Raw genomic sequence first — 21,481 nt, forward strand, 5'->3', positions numbered from 1 at the left:
GTCCTTTTTACCCCAATATGGAACAAAGTTAAGCTTTACACACAGTGAAGCAACTCAGAACTTTCTACAGCCACCTCTAAAACTACCTGCCAAGGCACCTGTGTCACAGCTGCAGTGACAATCAAAGAAGGGCAGAACTGTGGCTGCAATGCTCTTGGGACTGACTTAGTTTTGGAAACAGTGTGGTTCCTTGTGAGCAGCATGAAGCCAGGATTACTAACACATCCCAACCTGGCTCATGCAGAACTAGTTTGAGCATGTCGACACTGTGCTCCTGGAACTAAGTCTACAAGGCAGGAACAACTCTGTGGTTCTGGAGCAACTCAGGCCCCAGTGCCCTGCTTTGTGATACACCAAAGACCAAAACTACTCATAGCTTCTGTTGGCCTCCATGAGGTTCAGCAGCAAGCCTTTGTGCAGAGGCAGCCTGGAGGTAATGCCATTCCTCATGCAGCACTCCCTCCAACTAGCACAGACACCAACATGAGTTTCCACAAGCTTGCCTGGGACTGCTATTGCCAGTGCCGGAGCTAAGAAACGCTCCCACAGCACACATTCATCTAACTGGTTACTGCAGGGGCAAATAAAGGCTGCTGAAGGTGCCTCCCTGAAGAAGCCCTTCACATCCTGAACTAAAATCTCACACTGCAACCAGTCCCAGACAGATTTTTAAAGCAATAAAGCCGATCTTCATAGGCTGCTCTAACACCTTGGCAGCATCTCCTTGATGGCAAGGCCAACACAAGTCACAAGAGAAGACAGTCAAAGAAACAAAAGGATCTCTCAGATGATGAGGAAAGGTATTTGTTACTCTGCCAGCAGTGCTCAGCCTCTTTTAGCAGTGTGATTATTTTCCAAAGTGCAGCACTATCCACCAGAAAACAAACTTGAAATATGTGCATGCTTGTCTCTATCAGGACTAAAATCTTTGCAGAAGAAGTTCAATGAGGGAAAATTTTTGCACACTTACATTAATGAACTAGAGTGGCTAGGGGCAAAGGCAGAGTTAACCCAGGATAAAGTATCCAGATGAAACTAAGCTGGCTACCAACTCACACTAGGAGCCTGCTCTCAGTGAATAAACACTGAGGAGAAGTCACTAGCTGGCTGACAAATATACTTCACAGCCACAATATTCCAATACTAGCATACTTTACCATTACTTATGGTTGAATCATTTTTTTTTCTTGGTTTGGGAGATACAGTGCCCCAAGAATTACACATCCTTTTTCCTTCCTCTTACTCCCTGAATAAAACTGGAATGATATCAAACCAGGAAAATGTTTCATGAACCTGCTTATAGAAGTATCTTGACAATCCATGTTTCTGATGTGATGCAAGACTATAAAAGTAAATGATTTCTGAAAAAAGCCTCATTAGAAAGTGTCTCACTATCTGCAGAAATAGAAACCCACTTGCTTTATATAATCTGCTTTGGGTTTTCATTCCAGTTTGTATCAAATTTGGTGCTACAGCAAATCACTAACCAAGACAGACTTAGTGTTCACACATATCCTGTATTTTGACAGTAGATATTAATGTCAACTCTATTGGCACAGAAAATTTGTTCTTAGATCATAGAATGGTTTGAACTGGAAGGGAAACCTTAAAGACCACTTAGTTTCAAGCCCTTTGCCATGGGCAGGGACACTTTCCACTAGCCCAGGTTGCTAAAGGCCTCATCCAACCTCACCTTGAACACCTCTGGGCAGCAATGTCCTTTCTCTGCCCAGGGAGGTGGTGGAGTCACCATCCCTGGAGGTGTTCAAGAGGGGACTGGAAGTGGCACTTGGTGCCATGGTCTAGTCATGAGGCCTGTGGTGACAGGTTGGACTCCATGATCTTTGAGGTCTCTTCCAACCTTGGTAGATACTGTGATACCTCCATAGAGGTGATATCCACAACCTCCCTGGGCAACCTGTTCCAATGTCTTACTACCCTCACTGGAAAGAATTTCTTCCTAATACCCAGTTTAAATTTCCCTTCTTCCAGCTTCAATCCATATCCTCTCCTCCTATCACTACAAGCCCCTGTAAAACATCCCTCTCCAGCTTTCTTGTAGGTCCCCTTCAGGTGTGGAAGGCAGCTTTAAGGTCTCCCTGGAGCCTTCTTTTCTCCAGACTGAACAGCCCCAACTCTTGTAGTCCAACCAAAAAAGCAGCATCTGCTAGGCTTTAATTTCACAGAATGTTCCCAAATCTGTTTACTGCAAAGAAGAAATAAATAAGATAATAGAATAGAATAAATAAAATAATAGAATCTGAATAAAGGGGAATTGAAAGTATTAATAATAAAAAGTAACAGGGTAGTAACTGATTCTTCAGACACTGATACCTTTAAACTTTTGTAGTAGATGGTCCTGTTGATCTCCAGAGGAAAGAGGTTTTGCTCCTTGCCCGAGCGTGCCCAGTTTATATAGCGCAGCCAGTTGCCTTTGGCTGGGTCAGTTGCATCGACACACATCCAGCCCAGGTTGGGGTAATACACCTAGGAGGCAGCAAATGGACAGCTGACAACACTAAAACACTGCACATTCCAAAGCTACACAATATACCAGATACCTAAGGCCAGAGATAACACAAAGGACACAGGCAGAGGTAGTGGCTGTACTGTGGGGGTTGCAGTTTGTTCTGTTGGGGCTTTTTTGCAACAACAAAAAAATTACTTTATTACTTTTCAGTTAAAGCTTCTAGTTCACAGAACACTGTGTAAAGGCCTCTTGCATGGTGAAAAAGGAAATAGCTGCAACTCCTCTATATAGCATTGTGACTAACTGATTCTTGTGAACAGCACTGCAGGTCCCTCAGCACAGTTGTGCCACTTGCTCTGAGTCTGCAGAGAGCATTTCCCCTCACTTTTCAGTCCCTTGCTGTCATTTTCCTACTTGTGGCTTTTCTCTACAGAAAATGGAGCTAAGTTCAAGTCTCTTTCTCTCTTCAGACATGGCAAGCAAACAGACACCCAAAACTCACCTTTCACAATGAAATGCTAGCATGACAGTGCAAAACTACTGACTGGAGAGGTCAGCTTTTTGAAGCCTGAATTGTTCTTCAGATTGACTTCACTAAAGAAACACAAACGGGATTCTTGTGGCAAAGGTTGTTCTCCATGGGCCTAACCACTCCCATATACTGCCAGCCTTTTACAAACCATGTTTTCTAGCAGTTAAGATTCTTTAGTGGTTGCAGTTAAGATTCTTTAGTGGTTTCAGATATCAGCATATGGAACCAACTGTTGTGGTCTCATTCCAGCTGCCTTTCCCCCGCCCCCAAATTCCCAAATGAGTCTGAAAAGCACCACACAATTACTTTGAAACTTCACAAGGGCTCTTCTTACCACCTGCATTGCAAACTATACAGCTGTGGAGCAGTTTTTTTGCAACTATCATATCTGAAAACAAATTTCAAAAAATATTAAGTCATCTCCACTGAGAACATTCAAAATCCAGCACGGAGACAAACAACTGCAAGGTCAGTAATTGACTTGACTGATTCCATCTCACTAAATGTTCCTGTACCAGATCAAAACTGGAGATACCTCATGCCATGGAGCTTGTGGAACATTAGCTCAGAGCAACAGGCAGACTTGAACACTTTATTACTTTCCTGAATGGGCATTTGCACTTATGGAAAATAATGTTTGAGGTCAGCTCCTCTTTAGAGGAGCTATAGTAGGGTTTGTGTATGTAGCCAGTGCTTTATGGAGTTCCGATTATGCAGGCCAGGGGCCAGCAGAATGACTATCAATATCTTTACCCTAAAAATCTGTAAACTAGCAAGCTCTGCTCCAGAATGTGCTGTGCCACAGTTCCTCCATCCCTCCTCTCCTTGGCCATTCACTTAGCCAAAGCCATCTGCTCCATGTCTTTGGAAAGACTGAAGTAGTCTTGGAGCAGTTACGATCTTAAGGGCATTGCAGAGAGGATTCATCTCCAGATGAACACATCTACATTTTGAAATCTACATAATATCCAAGGTCTTATGACTATCAGTGGATCTTCAAGAGCTCTTCAGCTGTCCAGACAGTATTTGCTTTAAGGCAAACCCAAACACAAGCAGCACAAGAAATACTGCAACAGCTGAGAGCTTCTAGAAAAGCCACAAAAGCAAACCCAATTCCCATAACAAAGCTGGTTTTCAAAGAGCTAAATGAGGAGCACCATGGCTTCCTGAAGAGATTCCATATCCTTCTCATTTCCCTAATTTCATGAGCAGTTGACAGCACTCATTTGCAGAAGGGGTATCACACAGGGTTCAAACCAACAAAGCAAAGCTTTATGAGCAATAGACTCAGGGGGAAGGGTGATCCACAGACTACTGTAAGAAAATTAATCCAGCCATTTCAAACAATGCACTAGTTTAAAGCTTTGTAACTCAGAATGGTGGCTCAGTCCAAGTGTCTATAAATAACTGTTTCTGATGGCAGACAGATGGCAATTATTTCACATGTCCATCTCTGAAAAAATTAAAGGCTACATACAAAATATGGACCTGGAGACAAGAACTTTCTTCCATTTACAAGCTGTTTCTTACCTCCCACATGTAAACATTGCTCTTCACTTGAGATCTTTTCTTCTTGTCACCAACAAATGGTCCAAACTTCTTGCCTTTTAAAATTGATTTTGTTGCCCAGACACCTGAAGAGACACAGATCAGTAGTTAAAAGTAATCTAACTTATCTCAAGCAAATCTTCTACTTACAATTCCTATTTCCTAAGACCATTACAGGTGTCTGTCTCAGCCTGGGGAGCATTCTACAATATTAAGATCACAGTAAGGAAATTGAAGCTCACTAAAATTAATCCAAACAATCCTCTCCTCAAAACTCACTTCAGCCATAAAAAGTTTAAAGCATTTATGTGATTTCATTCTTTCTTGTGGCCTACTACAGCTCTGAAGACAAAATCTGCCTCATTTTTGTGTGTCCTTCAGGTGATATGCACAAAACCATAAAAGCAAAGCAGTTTTTATATGGTGAAGTCCCAGATTTCAGCTGTTTTGCTGTCTAAACACATTATTAAACATAAAACAAAACCTATTTCCTCTCTCTGAAGCCATGTCAGGCAAGTGAAGCCCTCACAAAAGTTGTGAGCCTAATTAACAGTACATTTTGAAGGAAAAAAACCATTAAAGATTGGTTAAAATGTGTGAGCCTGCTCACCAATTTATTGACAAGCTTTAACCCAACTGAAAATGGACAGCTGCATTTCACATAATACAGCAATAAAAAAACTAAGGACAGATTGGCAAATATTTGCTAATTAAACAGAACATTCTCGTTCACACCAGGAAAGATTAACCTTACTCCAAGGATTTTATACTCTGTTACTAACAGTAATGCATTTACTCTTCAGGTTTATTCCTCAAGCTAGCAGCTTTCAGTAGAGAGTTATCCAGTCTGCAACTCTGACTTCCAAAGTCCTCCCACATCAAACTGGACATCCAATCTGAAGTTTCACAAACATTATCTTGGGATACTGGAGAAACTTAGAGGCTTTCCACTCTTTACAGCAGAAACTACTGCAGATAAATGCACCAGACATCATCCCTACTCAGCACAGCAGAGCACCAACTTTCACACTGACTTTCATTTATGTGAGCTAGTGTAAAACAGTCTGAATTCTCTCTTCACAGCTGAAGCACTCACCAAGCCGTGTCTTGTCAACCGCAGATGGGAAGAGCCTCACGTCCTCAGGAAGTCCCCTAAGCACATGCTCAGGTACATCATCTAAGGTCTCCACAACAACAGTAGATTCAGTTGTGTTCTACAAGTCAAAAAAGCCAGAAGGATCATACCACAAACACAAAACAACACAAGAAATTACCAACCCATACAAGCTACTGACTTGAAATGTAAGTCCTAACTCCTGACCTGAAATGAAAACAACATTTCCAAGCTGCCATTTCAACCAAGGTCCCCTCCTCAACATGCTAGTGTAGGAGTATCTTTTTACCAGAACCTTGGTGTTTTCACTGTCATTTTCAGTACACTTGTTTATACTTTAATGCAGAGTTCTAAGAAAACACCAGAGTTGCACACAAAACACTGACAGCTGAAGCTGCTGTAACTATTTCTTCGCTTTAGTTAATGGATGTGTTTTGATTACAAGAAGCATGCAGTGAGTAAATCTAACTGAAAAGGTTTTCATGTATCTCTTAGGTCATTCATTTTCTTTGGCCTCTCACAGAATCATAGAGTCAGTCAGGGTTGGAAGGGACCACAAGGGTCATCTAGTTCCAACCCCCCTGCCATGGGCAGGGACACCTCACACTGGATCAGACTGGCCAGAGCCTCTCCTTAAATATGAACTCAGAATGTTCCTGTGAGCTACCAGAACAGAACTAAAGGCATTTTAATTTTGCTGTCTGACTGTGACTTACCTGACAGCATATTATACCTGAAGATGAATGACCAGAGAACTACTGTGGTTCTATACCTTGGAAAATAGCTAGATCTTTTAGAGTGTAGTTTCATAGAAGTTCAGGCTTAGTGTTAAGTCTTTGAAAACACTCTACTTGGTAATCTAAAACTCATTCATAGCAGGGTTTTCAGTTGCACTGATCAGTCATGCCAGGAGAAACTACATTTAACAAGTAATTAGGTCAGTAATGGAACATTACATTGAGACAACATTCTTTTGTGCCCTTTCTGATTGAAGCTCTTCCAAATGACAAAACCTACAAAATACATTGGCAAGCTGATCCACCTGCCTTGTCTGTTATGCTGAGACTTCCTCAAAAAGAGAATTACAGAAGTGTTCAGAGAAACAGTCCTAGAGTGTTAGGGTCTGTGAGTTACCACTGAAAAAAAGAAAATCTCCAGTTCATAGAACCCTTTTAACTGGGTTAAAAGGGACTTCCAAAGGTCACCTAGTCCAACCCCCTCTGCAGTAAGCAGGAGCATCCTCAACTAGATCAACTAGTTCCTTAAGCACTCTCTTGAAGCAGTGGAATTGCTCTGATTCCACATTTGTAAACAATATGATTGTTCTATTTTTAAAATAGACAACTCTGTTTTTTCAAAGGAGCATGGAGCAGGAAAACATCTCAGCTCTTACCTAACCTGTCTGGAAAGTCTAACTCAAGTTTTAAACAGTAAAGGAGGTAGATTCATTTTCCCTCTAAATTACAGACAGCTACAAGAGACCTAATCTAACATTCAGACCTAACCTTTTCTGAAAGTGAGACACAAAATGTTTTCATTATTCTAAGTTTCAGCTGTACCAGAAAAAGTTTCTCACTGCTTCTGGCAGACTAATGTATTTAAGAGCAACACAGGGTGCTTTGAGTAGAAATCTTTATTAGCTGCATGCTTTTTGAATACCAAATAACCAGAAGATGAGAGAAGTAGTTAGAAGTGTTTCAGGACACACCAGCATTTGTCCAAATTATACTGCTGGAACGTTACTGGTAATTAAAGTAATAAGAGGCAAGTGAACTGCCATGCTGAAATACACTGATTTGGCTAAAACAATATGCAGCAAAGCAGTCAGAGCTCAGGGAGTACAGGAGAGTTCTTCCCTTTTCACAATGAAAGCTAACCGGTAATTCAGTTTGAAGTGTAAGGACAACTCAAAGGGCAATCCCAGCTCCAGACCACTCGTGGGCTGAGGGTCCAGCCCTCCTCATGAAGCCTTCCATTCTAATGTTGTCAATCACTTCTTAAACATGCCCATCAAAGATCCAAATGAAACAACCCTCTGTGCCTCTACACCTAAAGGACAGAAGGATGTAAAGTTTCAGTAAGAGGACTAACTCGCCTAGAAACACAGAAGTGATGACTTTGGAAGTGTAGCACAAAGCCACAATATCAGCTAAAACCCTCACATATATTAGCAAGCCTTTGGTTCCCCCAGGCATACTCAGTCTACTCAGACTCCCAAAAAAACCACCAAATCAAAAATCATCTGTGGTGTTGCCTTATAGATTCATAGAATGGTATAGGTTGGAAGAGACCTTAAAGATCATCCAGTTCCAAATTCCCTGCCCATAGGCAAGGACATCTTCCACTAGCCCAGGTTGCTCAAGGCCTCATCCAAACTGACCTTGAACACCTCCAGGGAAGGGGCATCCACAGCCTCCCTGGGTAACCTGGTTCCAGTGTCTCACCACCCTCACTGTACAAAATTTCTTCTATTTCCAGTTAAAATCTCCCCTCCTCAAGCATGAAGCCATTCCCTCTCATCCCATCACTACAGATAAGCTGTGCTGCACATACTAGAGACTAGTATTGTGCATAAGACCCTTATCACAGAATGCTAAGGGTCGAAAGGGACCTCCAGAGATCATTAAGTCCAAACCCTCTGCCAAAGCAGGATCCCCTAGGGCAATTCCCACATCAATGCATCCACATGGGTTTTGAAGCTCTCCAGAGAAGGAGATTCCACAACCTCCCTAGGCAGCCTGCTCCAGGGCTCTGCCACCCTCACAGTAAGGAATTTTTTTTTTTCTTATGTTGAGATGGAATTTCCTGTTACTGAGTCTATGCCTGTTGCCCTTCATCCCATCACTGATACAGTAGCTGACACAATGAAGCTTGGATTTACTGCACTTCAGACCTACTACTGGGTCTATTGTTGTCTTTCTACCACTCTATCTACAAATAAGCCATTTCACTCCAAGGACTGATGTTAAAAGTATCTGCAACAAATATAATAAGCTAAAAGCAGCTTTTAGAGAGAATAAAAGGGTTTAGATAATGTCATAAAAACTATTAATTCAGTAGAATCATAGAATCAATAAGGTTGGAAAAGACCTCAGAGATCATCAAGTCCAACCTATCACTCAACACATATTTTAAATGCTAACCATAATACCCAACTAAATCATCAGCTGGGAACCCTTAGCCAGCAGGTCATAATTAATATAGAAAGGTTTAAAGTATTCTTATATTAAAGTTTGAAAGGCAATAGAAAGCTAATAAATTATTTATGACTGCCTAGTAGTAAGTGATTAGCTCCATTTTAAGGAGCCCACGAGGTTCAGCAGGCTGCTAAAAATATTACTCGTACTATTATTTGTATAGCACGACAGTAAATGCTGCTCACACTCATCCTGAAACAGCTAGCTCTTTCATTGCCCAGTTAGAAGCAGCAAAACTGAGAAAAAACTACCAGAATTTCAAAGCTACAAGCATGGCCAGTTCCCTACAAAATCTGCTCATGTCATGAAAGACTTGTGCTGGGTGAGAAACGAGCATGCGTGGAACCACCTGCCACTGCCCTAAATAAAAGACCTGCCCCCAGACAGCAAACTTCAATCATGTTGGTCAGAAACCAACACTGGTGAGGATGGCTGTAACTGCTTTAATGTGAAGGAAATTATACTTTAGTTCTCAACAAGCTTTAGGAGGAGTTAAACTAAGAAATAGGGTGTCTAGTAGAATCACAGAATCAATAAGGTTGGAAAAGACCTCAGAGATGATCAAATCCAACCTATCACCCAACACCTCATGACTAACTAAACCATGGCTCCAAGTGCCACGTCCAATGCTTTTTTGAACACCTCCAAGGATGTAATAGGACAAGGGGGAATGGTTTGAAGCTTTAGACTGGATCCTAGGAAGAAGTTCCTCAGTACTAGGGTGATGAGGCTCTGGAATAGGCTACCCACAGAGGTTGTGGATGACTGCTCCTTGTGGGTATTCAAGGCCAGGCTGCATGAGGCCTTGAGCGGCAGAGTCTAGTTGACAGGTGTCCATGCCTGCGAAAGGCAGGTTGGAGTAGATGATCTCTGAGATCCCTTCCAACCTAAGTCATCCTGTGAAATAACAATTTGGACAACACTGCAGTTGTCCAAGTAAAACCCCCTATTTCTGGAAGGGATTCTTGCACAAAGCACAGCTACAACCGTAGTTTTCATACACAGAGTAACACTCTGAGCATTTTCCACCGAGTACTTAGAAAATACAAGCCTTCACTGGAAATGTATCTTTAAATCTAACTCTACATGCTATCAAATTGAAGGGTTTTTCTCCCTAAAGCAAAACAGATGAAGCTTCTCAACCTTTTCTACTTAGCACTCGCTCTTTGTGAGGGTGTTACATATGGCAGCTCTCTTCCACATTTCAGAACGTGACTCGCTGAGTGAAGTTAGCAGAATGTCTTCTGCCAGCTTGAACAGCAACGACAAGAAAAATTACAAAGCTGGAGTCAAGGTTATTCTATGGCTGCCTTGGTAAGCCCTAACAGCTGCACAGACACATCCTAGAGAGCTATTTGTAGGGGAGAAAGACCCCCAGATTGGAAACCATGGAAGGAAGAGAATGCCAAAAATCCCTTCCCATCCAAGGCCGTGAGGAGACCAGGGTGAAGGGGAAACAAAAGTCTTTTTCTTTACAATAGCTGATGTCTATTCAAAGCAGAACAAAGTTTTATTCTGCTCTTCCAACAATGCAAAAGGAAAAAGGGCAATGAAAGAAATCTGATTTTCAGACATCTGCAAGCCTTGAACTTGATAGGCAAGAAGCCATGCCTCAGACAAAAGAGAAACACGCTGTCCTCAGCACGCCAAAGAAACCTCAATCTCTCTCTAGCACATTGTCCCACAATTTCATCAGGGGAAAACCAACCCTACTTCTCACTGTGGTTTCTAACAAATTACATAGACAGGGGAGATTACAGATAGTGAACAAGACAGCTATCAGAATTGTTCACTTCATGTTTCAAGCTAACAAAAGGTTATTTTGGTTGCGGTTTATCTGAGGGTTTGGTTTGTTTGGGGGTTTTTTTTGGTTGGTTTGTAGGTGGTTTTTTTTACAACCCTAGGTAGATGAGCAGTTCAAAATCTCAAGCTTGCAACAACTTTTACCTACCAAGCTTCAAAAAAATAAAATACAAAAACATCAGCCAACTGATTTAAACAGAAGTGTTGAGCACTGTCTTCTACCCTCTGATGTGTGGGGCGATATTCCTTACAAGGAACTGCTAAAGCAGTTCTACTGTTTAAGTAGTTTATTTGTATGGAGTAATATGCAACCAGACTTTATTTTGCATCTACCTCCATAAATCCAAGATTAGTAGCTAACATTGAGAGCACAGCACCCAGACTCCTCTTTAACACCTGTCACATTAATGCATTTCACAAGTAGGAAGATTGGGCATGGCCTAACACAGAACAATGCACTTCACACCTCAAACGGATGGTAATGAGTAACCCAGCACTCTGCAGTAGAATAAACAATTTCATTCAGTCAAATCAGCTGCAATCCCACTTTTATTTGCAATTTAAAACATAGCCACTTAAGATATTTTCCAGCTTACAACTTGTTCCCAAGGAATGCCTGGCTACCAAATCAAGAAATACTTCAAGCACTTTTCCAACAATGTTTAACAGTCACATTGAAACTTCTTTTTCTCTTTAAAATAGTCACCTCTTGATAAGGACAGTGCACTGGTGCTTGTCCTAAGTCAACTTCTGCATTTAACTCAAGTCTTAAAACAGCATTTCTGATTCACTTCAAGCCTGCAATTTTGAATACTAAAGCACTTGAAGCTTATTTCACTTTTAAGCTTCTTAGTCAGAAGTTCATCAGAAATGTTACATTGCTAAAATGCAAATTATCAGGGGTGAAGTGACTTAAGAACAGTGCAAAATAATCCTTTGAGGGCTTAGGGGATGCCTTCACTAGAACTATCTTTTCCTATTTGGTTTGAATTCAGAGTCCAATTACTTTCAGAGTACCTTTCAATGAATCAAGGAAATTTTCACACCACTTTCAATATAAATGTATCTAGGGACCAACCACAAATTAGACTCTAATGTTACAAGCAGTACTTCAGCAGAGCAGAAAGAGTACCTGCAACAAGATGTTTACAGATGATCATAGATTAGAGTGAAAAGGGGAAAAAAAAATCATCCTGAATGATGTGATGAATGACAAAAACAGTCAGTTAGTGGTGTGTCTCAGTGGAGGTAGGATTAAGATAAATGAAAGGATGTCACTGAAATGAGAGGGACGTGACAGAGAAGGTAGAAGAGTAGTTGTGAAAAGAGAAGTGACTAAGGAAGGCTGCTGACAGCAACAGTCAGCTAGCACAAAAAAGGTAAGTCAGAAGCAGAAAGGTTACCTGGCTAACCCTCTTTGCAAAAATTTCACTATGTGTGCTTGAAAACTGAAGATGTCTCAGAAATGTTTGAAGTAATCTTGGAACAATTCAGAGGGAATGGGGGAGTTTTAGTACCCGTGCAGCTGGCATTTGGTACCATTTTTAAACTGCTGCCCATGCCGCTCTCCAGGTAACACACAACAATCTGCTTCCTGCTCTATCTTAATGCAGTAAATGCTACCAACCAAAGTCTCATGCTTGCTTGGTTTTAAGATAAATTATTCAGCATATTGTGATGCAGTATTTTACATATTAAGGCAGGTCCCTTTTTAAACCAGATCAAGAATGTGCAGTCAATCCTGAGACAATCTTCCAAAGAAACCCAAAAATGCCAATTCCAACAATAGCTGCTTTTTAAAATGCTCCTTCTCCTCACTACAAGGCAGCCTTAGCCAAGTATTCATGGAAGGGCTCAAGATTTCAAGAGACAAACAACAAAACCAGCAGTCTTTTCATATCAACCAAATTAACACCAGCCCAATTAGTTACAGGGTCACAGAAGTCACACCAAAAGCAGCAATAAGCAGAATGAAAGAAATAGAACAGAAGAGTGAAAGATGTTTGGCATCAGGCAAAACCATTTCTTATACAGACCTGGGACTATCACTTGTCAACAGTGAATGAAATTACAAGGGCACTGCAAGAAAAAACATCACAGGGCTGATGCTAAATACACACTTAACATGAATAGTAATTGAATACTAAGAAGCCATAGGAGCTCTGTTCGCTCTGGAAACTCAGTGTGAATGCCAGAAACACCAAGGACTCTAGGCTACGGTAGCTATTTCCAGAGGCAGGGTCACCACAGTATTTAAGATGACATGCATCACAACCCTGCATAAACAGTAGCAGCAGTCCCACTAAGAAGGATGAAGACTTTGACACAACACAGAAATCTTAATTCCAGAAACAGATCAGGGGTGGGGGAACAGTAATGGACAGGACACGAGGACATGGAAGCACGAATGGAAATGAAACATCCAGTGATCACAGAATCGTGCAATGGTTTGGGGTGGAAGGGACCTGAATGATCATCTACTTTCAACTCCCCTGTCATAGGCAGGGATATTTCCTACTAGACCACCTTGCTCAAGGCCCCATCCAACCTGGCTTTGAACACTTCCAGGCTGAAACAGATTTTTCTGGAGAAGTGCTCTTCTAAAAGGTGGCAGCAGTAATAATTTCCATGCTGGTAAAGGCAATTCACACACAGCAAAAATTAAATGCATAAAATAAATCCCCCAAGCATACACATTGTGGAAAGGAGGATTATGGAATTTAATGACACTGAATATTTTAAAGAACATTTTTAGTGGATGATTTACTTTTCTTATTAATAATTAACTGGTCTAAGATCTAAGTATTTTGATAAAGTCTTAAATTGATACTCACCTGATTCATTTTGAATTCCTGTTGTGTTCTGAAAAGATACACACAACAAAGAAACTCCTTTGATTACATGAGCCCTAAAAAGAAAAACAGACAATTGTGACATGTGCCTGCCTACAAACTGAGACTGAATTCAAAGTACACACAGACCTGCAGTTCCTCTTCCTAAAGTGTTTGTCACAAAGCAGCAGATCGCTGTATTTCAACCTGCCCCAAGTTATGGTCTTGTTATTAGAGCTCAAATGTCCATGAATCATCTTATCTATCATTTCTCTTTCTCCCAGTTTTAACTGATGATGTGACAGAAATGTGCTGAAATAGGACAGTTTCATTTGTTTTCAAAAACAAGTTAGCTCACCCAGGAGTGAGTACTTTCAGGAGCTCTAGGAGTCAGATCCCTTTAGCATTTAACATCGGTGCATTAGTGACAGACCTTAAGTGGTTATCAAATTAATGAAATGCATGCATATGAATCTCCACTAACAGGAAATGCCTCCTTCACATTTTGCCTTTTATTAATTATTTATTACACTAACAAGCTTGGCATTCTTCTTTAACAGAAGCCTGAAATCTCAAAAGGCTTCCTAGTTCAAGGAGGCATCAAATGTGGAAATTCACAGCTTAAGATGAAACTAGGCAGAACGATGCTGTGCCTGAGAGTCTGGTACATGAATTCACTTCCTTTTTTTCCTTTAAAGACACCCCAAAAAGCATTATTCCTGGAAGCACTAGCCCTCCTGCTGTCACACAGAACTGTCAGAGCCCTTTTCTGGAGGTTAACTGGTACCTAATCACTTAAAGCACTTTATTGAAGTACATCTATTTCTTCCTTCTCTTTAGCTTCCATAGTTTAACAATGATTAACTGCCCATTACTAAGTACACTGTACAAATATTAATATTTAAGCAAAATACACCCCAAATAAATTTCATATAATCCTTCACATCATGTGGGGAGAATTCTTAATGCTGCAGAACAGAGAAAACACTGCCAAGCTTCATACAGACACTGCACAGCTTCAGGAATTCATAAGAAAAGGGAAAACTTGATTGAAAAGGCCATTTCTATTGTATACAGCTCTCCTAGGATTAACTCCTTTTGTCCTGGCATTTCCATATTACATTAGCATTTAGACAAACAGCTGAAGCATCTGTATTTCAGCTCCAGTTTTACAACTGGTTCTGTGGGATTTACAGTTTGCCAGCCAAGACTGGTTATGGGATAAGAAGCTCCATCTGAACAGCTTTGAAACATCTGACGAAAGGCATTCCTTCTGGAATGTACTATTATAGCTTCCTAACTTATTTCATCTGTCAAATACAAATAATTTCTATAAATGAAACATCCCAAGCATTTGATGTCCTGACATTTTCTCTAATACTGGGAAAGAGCACAGCCAACACCAAGAAACTGCAGAACAGGCAGGGAACACTCCCCAGGTTTCATTGCTAGCTCCAGTCACTCCTCAGATCATTAAATCTTGCCACCACAATAACAACCCTTCAGCTCCCAGCTTCTCAGGCATTAGCACACAGTTGTTTCTCACACACCTTTCACATACCCTTTAATTCCCTCAGCCTTGACATCTTAACTCATTTTCCCTCCTGACAAATATGATTTCAGCTTCAGACATTCTTACACAAGTGCTTTAGGCAAATGGTTTCCGAAATCTGACCCACAGCCTGCCTGTCATCTGCTGGAAGTTGCCTTAGCACATGGAAATGCTGAGGAAAGAAAAACAAAAGCAGGAGTCACTGTCAACTTCTGTACTTGAGATGAAGCCTGAATAACAAAAATCCAGTGCTCTTACTCATTGTTCCTTGGGACAATACCCACAAAATGTCAATTTATAAATGAAGTATTTGGATAGCAGGAGAGGCATCAAAACATTCCCAAGGGTGAAAAACAACTTATTTTTAGCAACAAATTACTTCTTTTTCTATACTTTGCTACAAAACAGAAAACAAATCACAGAATGTGAGGGGTTGGGAGGGACCTCCAGAGATCATAAAGTCCAATCCCCCTGCCAAAGCAGGACCACCTAAGGCAGGTCGCACAGGAACGCATCCACATGAGCCCTGAAAGTCTCCAGAGAAGGAGACTCGGCAGCTTCTCTGGGCAGCTTCCTTCAGGGCTCCAGCACCTCACTTGAAAGAAGTGTCTCCTCACGTTGAGGTGGAACTTTGTGTGTTCCAGCTTGCACTCTTTGTTCCTTATCCTATTACTCAGCAGCACTGCAAAGAGCCTGGCACCTTCTTCTTGACACCCACGCCTCAGATATTTGTAGACATTGATAAGGTCCCCTCTGTGTCTTCTCTTCTCCAGACTAAACAGCCCCAGGTCTCTCAGTCTCTCTTCATAGGAGAGACATTCAAGTCCCCCCAGTCATCCTCATAGCTCTGTTGGACTCTGTCCAGCAGATTCCTGTCCGTCTTGAATTAAGAAGCCCAAAACTGGATACATCATTCCAGGTGTGGTCACATAATGACAACAATAAAGCCACATAAAGACATTTGAGACAACAAAAGCAAGAAGCTTTTATTGCTGTGATTTTAGAGCACAGCCCCTACTGTGGCTGCAGCACACAGTTGAAGTGGTTATGGTCTCCAGCTGCCTATTTCTATCTATCCTCCTGAAGATTATCAGTCCCTCACCGACAAAGGCTTAACTATTCACATCACCATTTTCTATCGTGGCTTTGGAAAGTGATTTAGAAAACCCACTGTAAGAAGTGCACCTTACACTGTGGTAAATGACAGTCATCTTGGAAGTCATCATGCTCAGCACTGAATAAACAGGGAGAGCATTAAACCCTGAACTCGAGATATGCAATGGATTTAAAGCACTGCCTTACAGAAGGCAACACTCAACACTATCACTGCTCAGCCACTAAAAGTACAGAATTTGAGACAAGTAAAAATCAATTAAATGATGGGGTGAAGGGCAAGTCCTGCAAAGCTGAAGACCATCAGAGAATTATAGAATGGCTTAGGTTGGAAGGGACCACAGAGACCATCTACTCCAACCCCCTGCCACAGGCAGGGATGCCTCTCAATGCCTCATCCAACCTAGCCTTGAACAACCCCAGGCAGGAGGGATCCACAACTCCCCCGGGGCAATCTATTCCACCCTTGTACTGAAGAACTTCTTCCCAAGATCCAGTCTGAACCTTCTCTCCTTCAGCTTCAAACCATTCCCCCTTGTCCTGTTGCTACACACCCTTATGTAAAGTCCCTCTCCAGCCCTCCTGTAGGATCCCTCCAGGTACTGGAAGGCAGCTCTACGGTCCCCTGGAGTCTGTCTCCTCTAGGCTGAACCACCCCAGCTCCCTCAGCCTGTTTATAATGTAAGAGAATTATCTTATACAAAACCAACATTACAGACCATCTTCTTCAAACCAAATCAGGTGGTACTCCTAGTACAGATTCCTAGGCTTCGCTGCACAGCCTCTCTTGTCAATTTTATATCTGTACTTACATTTCTGTAGCTGGAGTTTTAATTCAATAAAACCAGAATCAAAAAGAACTTTGGAAAGAGAATGTTGTTTCCAGCTCAGAGAAAGAAAAAAAACAAGGCATCAGAGTATCAATCCTATTTTGGAAGCTGAAAATGGGACATGCATTACGTCACTGCTCCGGTACAAACTCGCTCATTACAGATCCAGGAACAGAACTTGAAAGTCTCAACAGTTTGCTTTCCTAATGACCAGGGGTTCAGGCTGGGATACTGCAGAGCTCTCTTTCTTTGTTTCCAGCTGCAGCACATGATTTCTTTTTATTGTATTTTTTTTTAACATCAGGACATGTACTTTTTCTTCCCCCCCACCCCCCCTCCAATTCAAGACTGAAATACTCTCACCCACAAATTTTCAACGTATTAAGTGAAGCAAAGCTTGCAAACAAAGAAGAAAATCATTTAACCTGGAACATTAAAATGGAGAGTTGATAGAAATAAGAAGCACTATCTATTAGCACTTAATTGCAAAGACATTTTCAGTTACTCATTATTCAGACTGCCAGAATAGGAACAGAGGAGGCGGGGGGAATAGGCAAACAAGGATTTTCTGAACACAAAAACCTACAACCTGTTGTCCATTAAGCAAAAAAAGGCTTTGCTTATTGCCACCTAACCAAATAAACTGCTACAGCTTAGAAAGGTTTATTCAGGTAACCAAGCAAAATAAGCCAAGGAAGCATCAACACAAAACCAAAACCAGGTTTACTGAACAGCAGCTAGTCAAGAGAATGCCACAGAAACTAAGTCTCCAACAAATGCCCAGAAATGCCATTCCAACCTTCAGACAGAAGGACATTTTTAATTCTACTTGCAAAGGCAGTAAATGCAAATGAAATTTTTCCTCAGACAAGTACATTGCTGATTTACTGCGACGAGCAGCTTTCATTTCAGCCATTTCTTTTTACAATATGGGACTCAGCCTCCCACTTTTGGCTCCAGGCATGTTTTACACAGAGGCAGAGAAGAAATATTTTTCAGCTAAGGATACAACCAGGAAAATAAATGCACTGGTAAAAGAAATTTCAATGAGGGGAGTCATTAAGTCTCAGGATCATATCTGCCCTTTTCTCATGCTAACTAGTGCCACAGCAAGCATATTGCAGTGCTTTAAACAGGTATCCCAATGCAGATATTCAGCATGCAGTTTATGAACTCCAGCTGTTTGTAAATCCTTGATAAAAAAAAAACAACATAGCAGCAGCAGTCTCCAATCTCCACCAGTAAGCAAATGACTCCTGATGATCAAGGATGCTGCTATAAGCCCTAGATTAATCTTACCTTTTTTTTCCTCCTGGTTGAGATGCTTATTTGAAGGTCTTGCAGGCATACTGCAAATAAACTCTCAGTTGGATGCCAGTAATACAGAAATACACACTGCTCATCTCTAAATCTCTCTGAACTTCTGCTTTCCAGAAGCAGTCACCTAGTAAGCAAGAATATTCAGATGTCCTTTTGATGTACTACTTCCATTGTATAGTTTACCCCTAAGGATCAAGGCTTTTATCTAAACCAGTGAAACGGGGACATCACTGCATTGGAGAATGGACTTCAAGAGCCATTTTTGTCTGTGCAGAAGAACAGCAGCTCCCTTTGCCTTCCTGCTTTACTTCCCTTTACAAGGATGGGTTATACAAATGTGCACTTCAACACCCTTCCCCCAGCTTCCACACTACTCTGGAAGAAGGCTTTTCTTCCAGTGCCCCTGCCTACACTGAACAGGCATCAATTCAGGAATCTCCAAACAGCATATTCAGCACAGCAACTCTACCTAACTTATTTTAACCAAAGTGACAATTTGCCTTTTATTTAACGTAGCTAGGCTTACACTGCAAGTCAAACCTGGCCTCATTTTTACGGTCCATGCCATTATGAACAGGCTGCTGAGATATTTCTGTGCTAGCAAATCCTGGGAGCTGCACGCTTAAAAATCAACATGGTTCTTGTTGCCGCCTCTACAAGTCCAACAGTTCACTTGTTAAAAGTCACTCCTCCCCATCTATTAATGATGTACTTCTTTCTCTGAAGAGTGCCAATGCTATCACTGATTCCCCATCACACGTTTCAATAGCTGGAGGTCTGTCTACCCCAAGGAGAGCAGAGCTGAATTCTTTACATACACACCACTTTTATTAAAGTGTGGCAGGTGTCAAAAACCAGCACTACAATAATTTCATACCACACTCCTGGTTATTTCCAGCTCTCCTACTTTGCTTTGTATGTGTGAAAAAGACTCTGCATTCAACAGCATGCCCATAGTCAAGAGGACAGCCAGGGAACTGGAGGGGCATCAAATGCAAGCAGTCCTGTTTCTCCCAAGAGCTGTCCACTGGTGATTACTGAAACATAAAGTAAGTAAAACGCTTCTCTTGCCACTGAATGATCAGGCAGCAGGTGCAACCGCATCAACTTCCCTTCCTTCTTCCAACAGTTAAAAGCAGCTTAACATTTTCTTCACTAGTTCAACAGAGAAATTTTGCAGCTTCATATGAATGTGAAACCACTGAAGACCTCAGCTGCCACTCATGAGATCATTATCAGCAACTTTCCACATGCTAACTTCACTTCAGATACAAAATGTACTTGAAGACACTACTCTTCATCTTGGTCCTAACCTGTTTGACATGCAGATTTTCTCTCACCCCAAACACCCTTCCCCACAGCACCATGAAGGTGAGCTCTCTGACAGATGTGACACGTTCTAGGAAGGCCATTTCCAGTGAGGCGATCCATTCTGAAACCTATTTCTCCAAGCCCCGACTCATTCAGCTTGGCAGACGCTTGATCTGCATCGAGCTTTAAGGCAAAAGAATTGCTAAAACTTTGGAAGGCTGTGCACTGTGAACTCTTTGAAGACAACAGTTGTCTCCATCGCCAGGCTGGCAAAGGTCAGAGCTCTGCTTCGCCAGCGTACATCTCCGGGACAGCATTTTTAAGACAAAAACGCGGAAAAGCAGCCCGGGGGCTGGAGCTCCTTCTTCCAAACGGCCTCTGCCGCCATCCTCTCTCGTCCTTGCCTTCGCTCCCCGGACCCCGTCTCTCCATCAGGCTTTCCGGCATCCAGCCCCCGCAGGGCACAGGTCCCACGCTCCCTCCTTGCACCTGCACCCCCGCACGCTCCACTCTGCAACCTCGGCTATCTCGCCCCCGGCCGCCACCTTCCTCCGAGCTCTCCCCGGGGCAGCTCCACCTCCCCTAAAGAGGCTCCCCCGCGGGCCGGGCCACCGCCGCCACCGCCGCGGTCCCCTCCTCCCGCGCCGGGCCCCCTCCCAGCCGCGCCCCCGGCTCTGCCCACCGCCCTCCCGCCCCGGCCCGCCCTCCGGCTCGGCAGCGCCCGCGGGCAGCACGATGGGTCCCGCCGCCTCCCTCTCACCTGCGCTGCTGCTGCCGCCGCCGCCGCCTGCGGCCCGGCTCGGAGCGGCGCGGAACGGCCTCAGCTCCGGCACCATCCGGGCGCCATTTTGTCTCCGGCCTCGGAAGTGACGTTGGGGGGAGGCCAGCGGGTAGGTTCCCCCCGCCGCGGGACCCCCTCCGCAGCGGGGCCGCCCCCCACCCACCACACCCCTTTCACCCCCATCACTTCCCGGAGCCCGCCGCAGCTCAGCGCACCTGCCGGAGCCGGACTCCGCAGCGCGGCCTCCCGCCACCGGCCCTCATCCCAGACAATGAGCTGTGGAGAAGAGCAGGATTCTCTCTCCCCGTTTCTTCTTTTTTTTCGGTCTGTGTTTGTTGTTGCCGTAGAAATGTAGCCCCGCGGGGAGGTGGTTTTCTCGCCTCTGGCTGAAAACGAAACAGAGCCCATCAGCGGCTTAGGGGAAATGATTTGAATATCTGGAGGTGATGCATAGATGATCCTCACCCCCGTGGAGGAGCGGGCAGTGCTCTGGGCTGGCAGCCTGGCAGGCTCCGGGCTCGGTTTTGTCACACATAGATCCTCCTCTCCCGTGGAAACCAACTTCTTACCGCCGCGATTTCTGAGCAGGTACCTGAGAGGAAAAAAAAAACCAAATAAACCGCCATAGTCAGCTCCTGCAGAAGTTCCTATTGGCATATGGCAGGGTGGAACGCTGGCCCAGTCGCTTTTTGAAGAGCAAAATACTCCTCACTTGAATTTTCTCTTCATAATACTGTCAAAAACATGCAGTTCTCCCGGGCTAGGGCTCCTTTTTACGTCGATACATTAAGAATTTGCTGTTTCTCCAGAGAAAAGCCTCCTGACTTAAAGAGGTAGGTGAGGGGAGACATTAATACAGTTGTAAATTGGAGGTCTAGAGTTCAGAAATGTTTTGTATTTCTTGGGTTTGTTTTCACATTCACAGGTTACACAATGTGTGTGTGCATCAAGGAGTAACATTAAAGCTGTCAATAAGCCTGGACACACAATGCATTCCTACAATATATGGATAGAGGAGTCCCATTCCATGATGCTGGAAGGTTTCCTTAGCAAGCAGCCAAGCAAACCACCCTGCTATT

At 42.9% G+C, this 21,481-nt stretch overlaps 1 protein-coding gene across 2 annotated transcripts in view; it reads right to left on the reverse strand.

Moving 5' to 3' along the window:
* PRDM2 (PR/SET domain 2) overlaps window positions 1–20,419 on the reverse strand; it is a 72,091-nt gene extending 51,672 nt beyond the window's left edge. For both annotated transcript variants that reach the window (XM_054175868.1, XM_054175869.1), the window contains exons 1-5: window positions 20,382–20,419; window positions 13,499–13,572; window positions 5,647–5,764; window positions 4,533–4,636; window positions 2,335–2,487 (exon numbers count right to left, since the gene is read on the reverse strand). In XM_054175868.1, the coding sequence (XP_054031843.1) occupies window positions 2,335–2,487; window positions 4,533–4,636; window positions 5,647–5,764; window positions 13,499–13,507 (384 nt within the window). In that variant the 5' untranslated portion in view covers window positions 13,508–13,572; window positions 20,382–20,419. The remainder of the gene's footprint in view (window positions 1–2,334; window positions 2,488–4,532; window positions 4,637–5,646; window positions 5,765–13,498; window positions 13,573–20,381) is intronic.
* Window positions 20,420–21,481: the final 1,062 nt, after the last annotated feature.

The sequence above is a fragment of the Dryobates pubescens genome, chromosome 33 (genome assembly GCF_014839835.1).
Source record: "Dryobates pubescens isolate bDryPub1 chromosome 33, bDryPub1.pri, whole genome shotgun sequence".
In the NCBI taxonomy this organism is placed as follows: Eukaryota; Metazoa; Chordata; class Aves; order Piciformes; family Picidae; genus Dryobates; species Dryobates pubescens.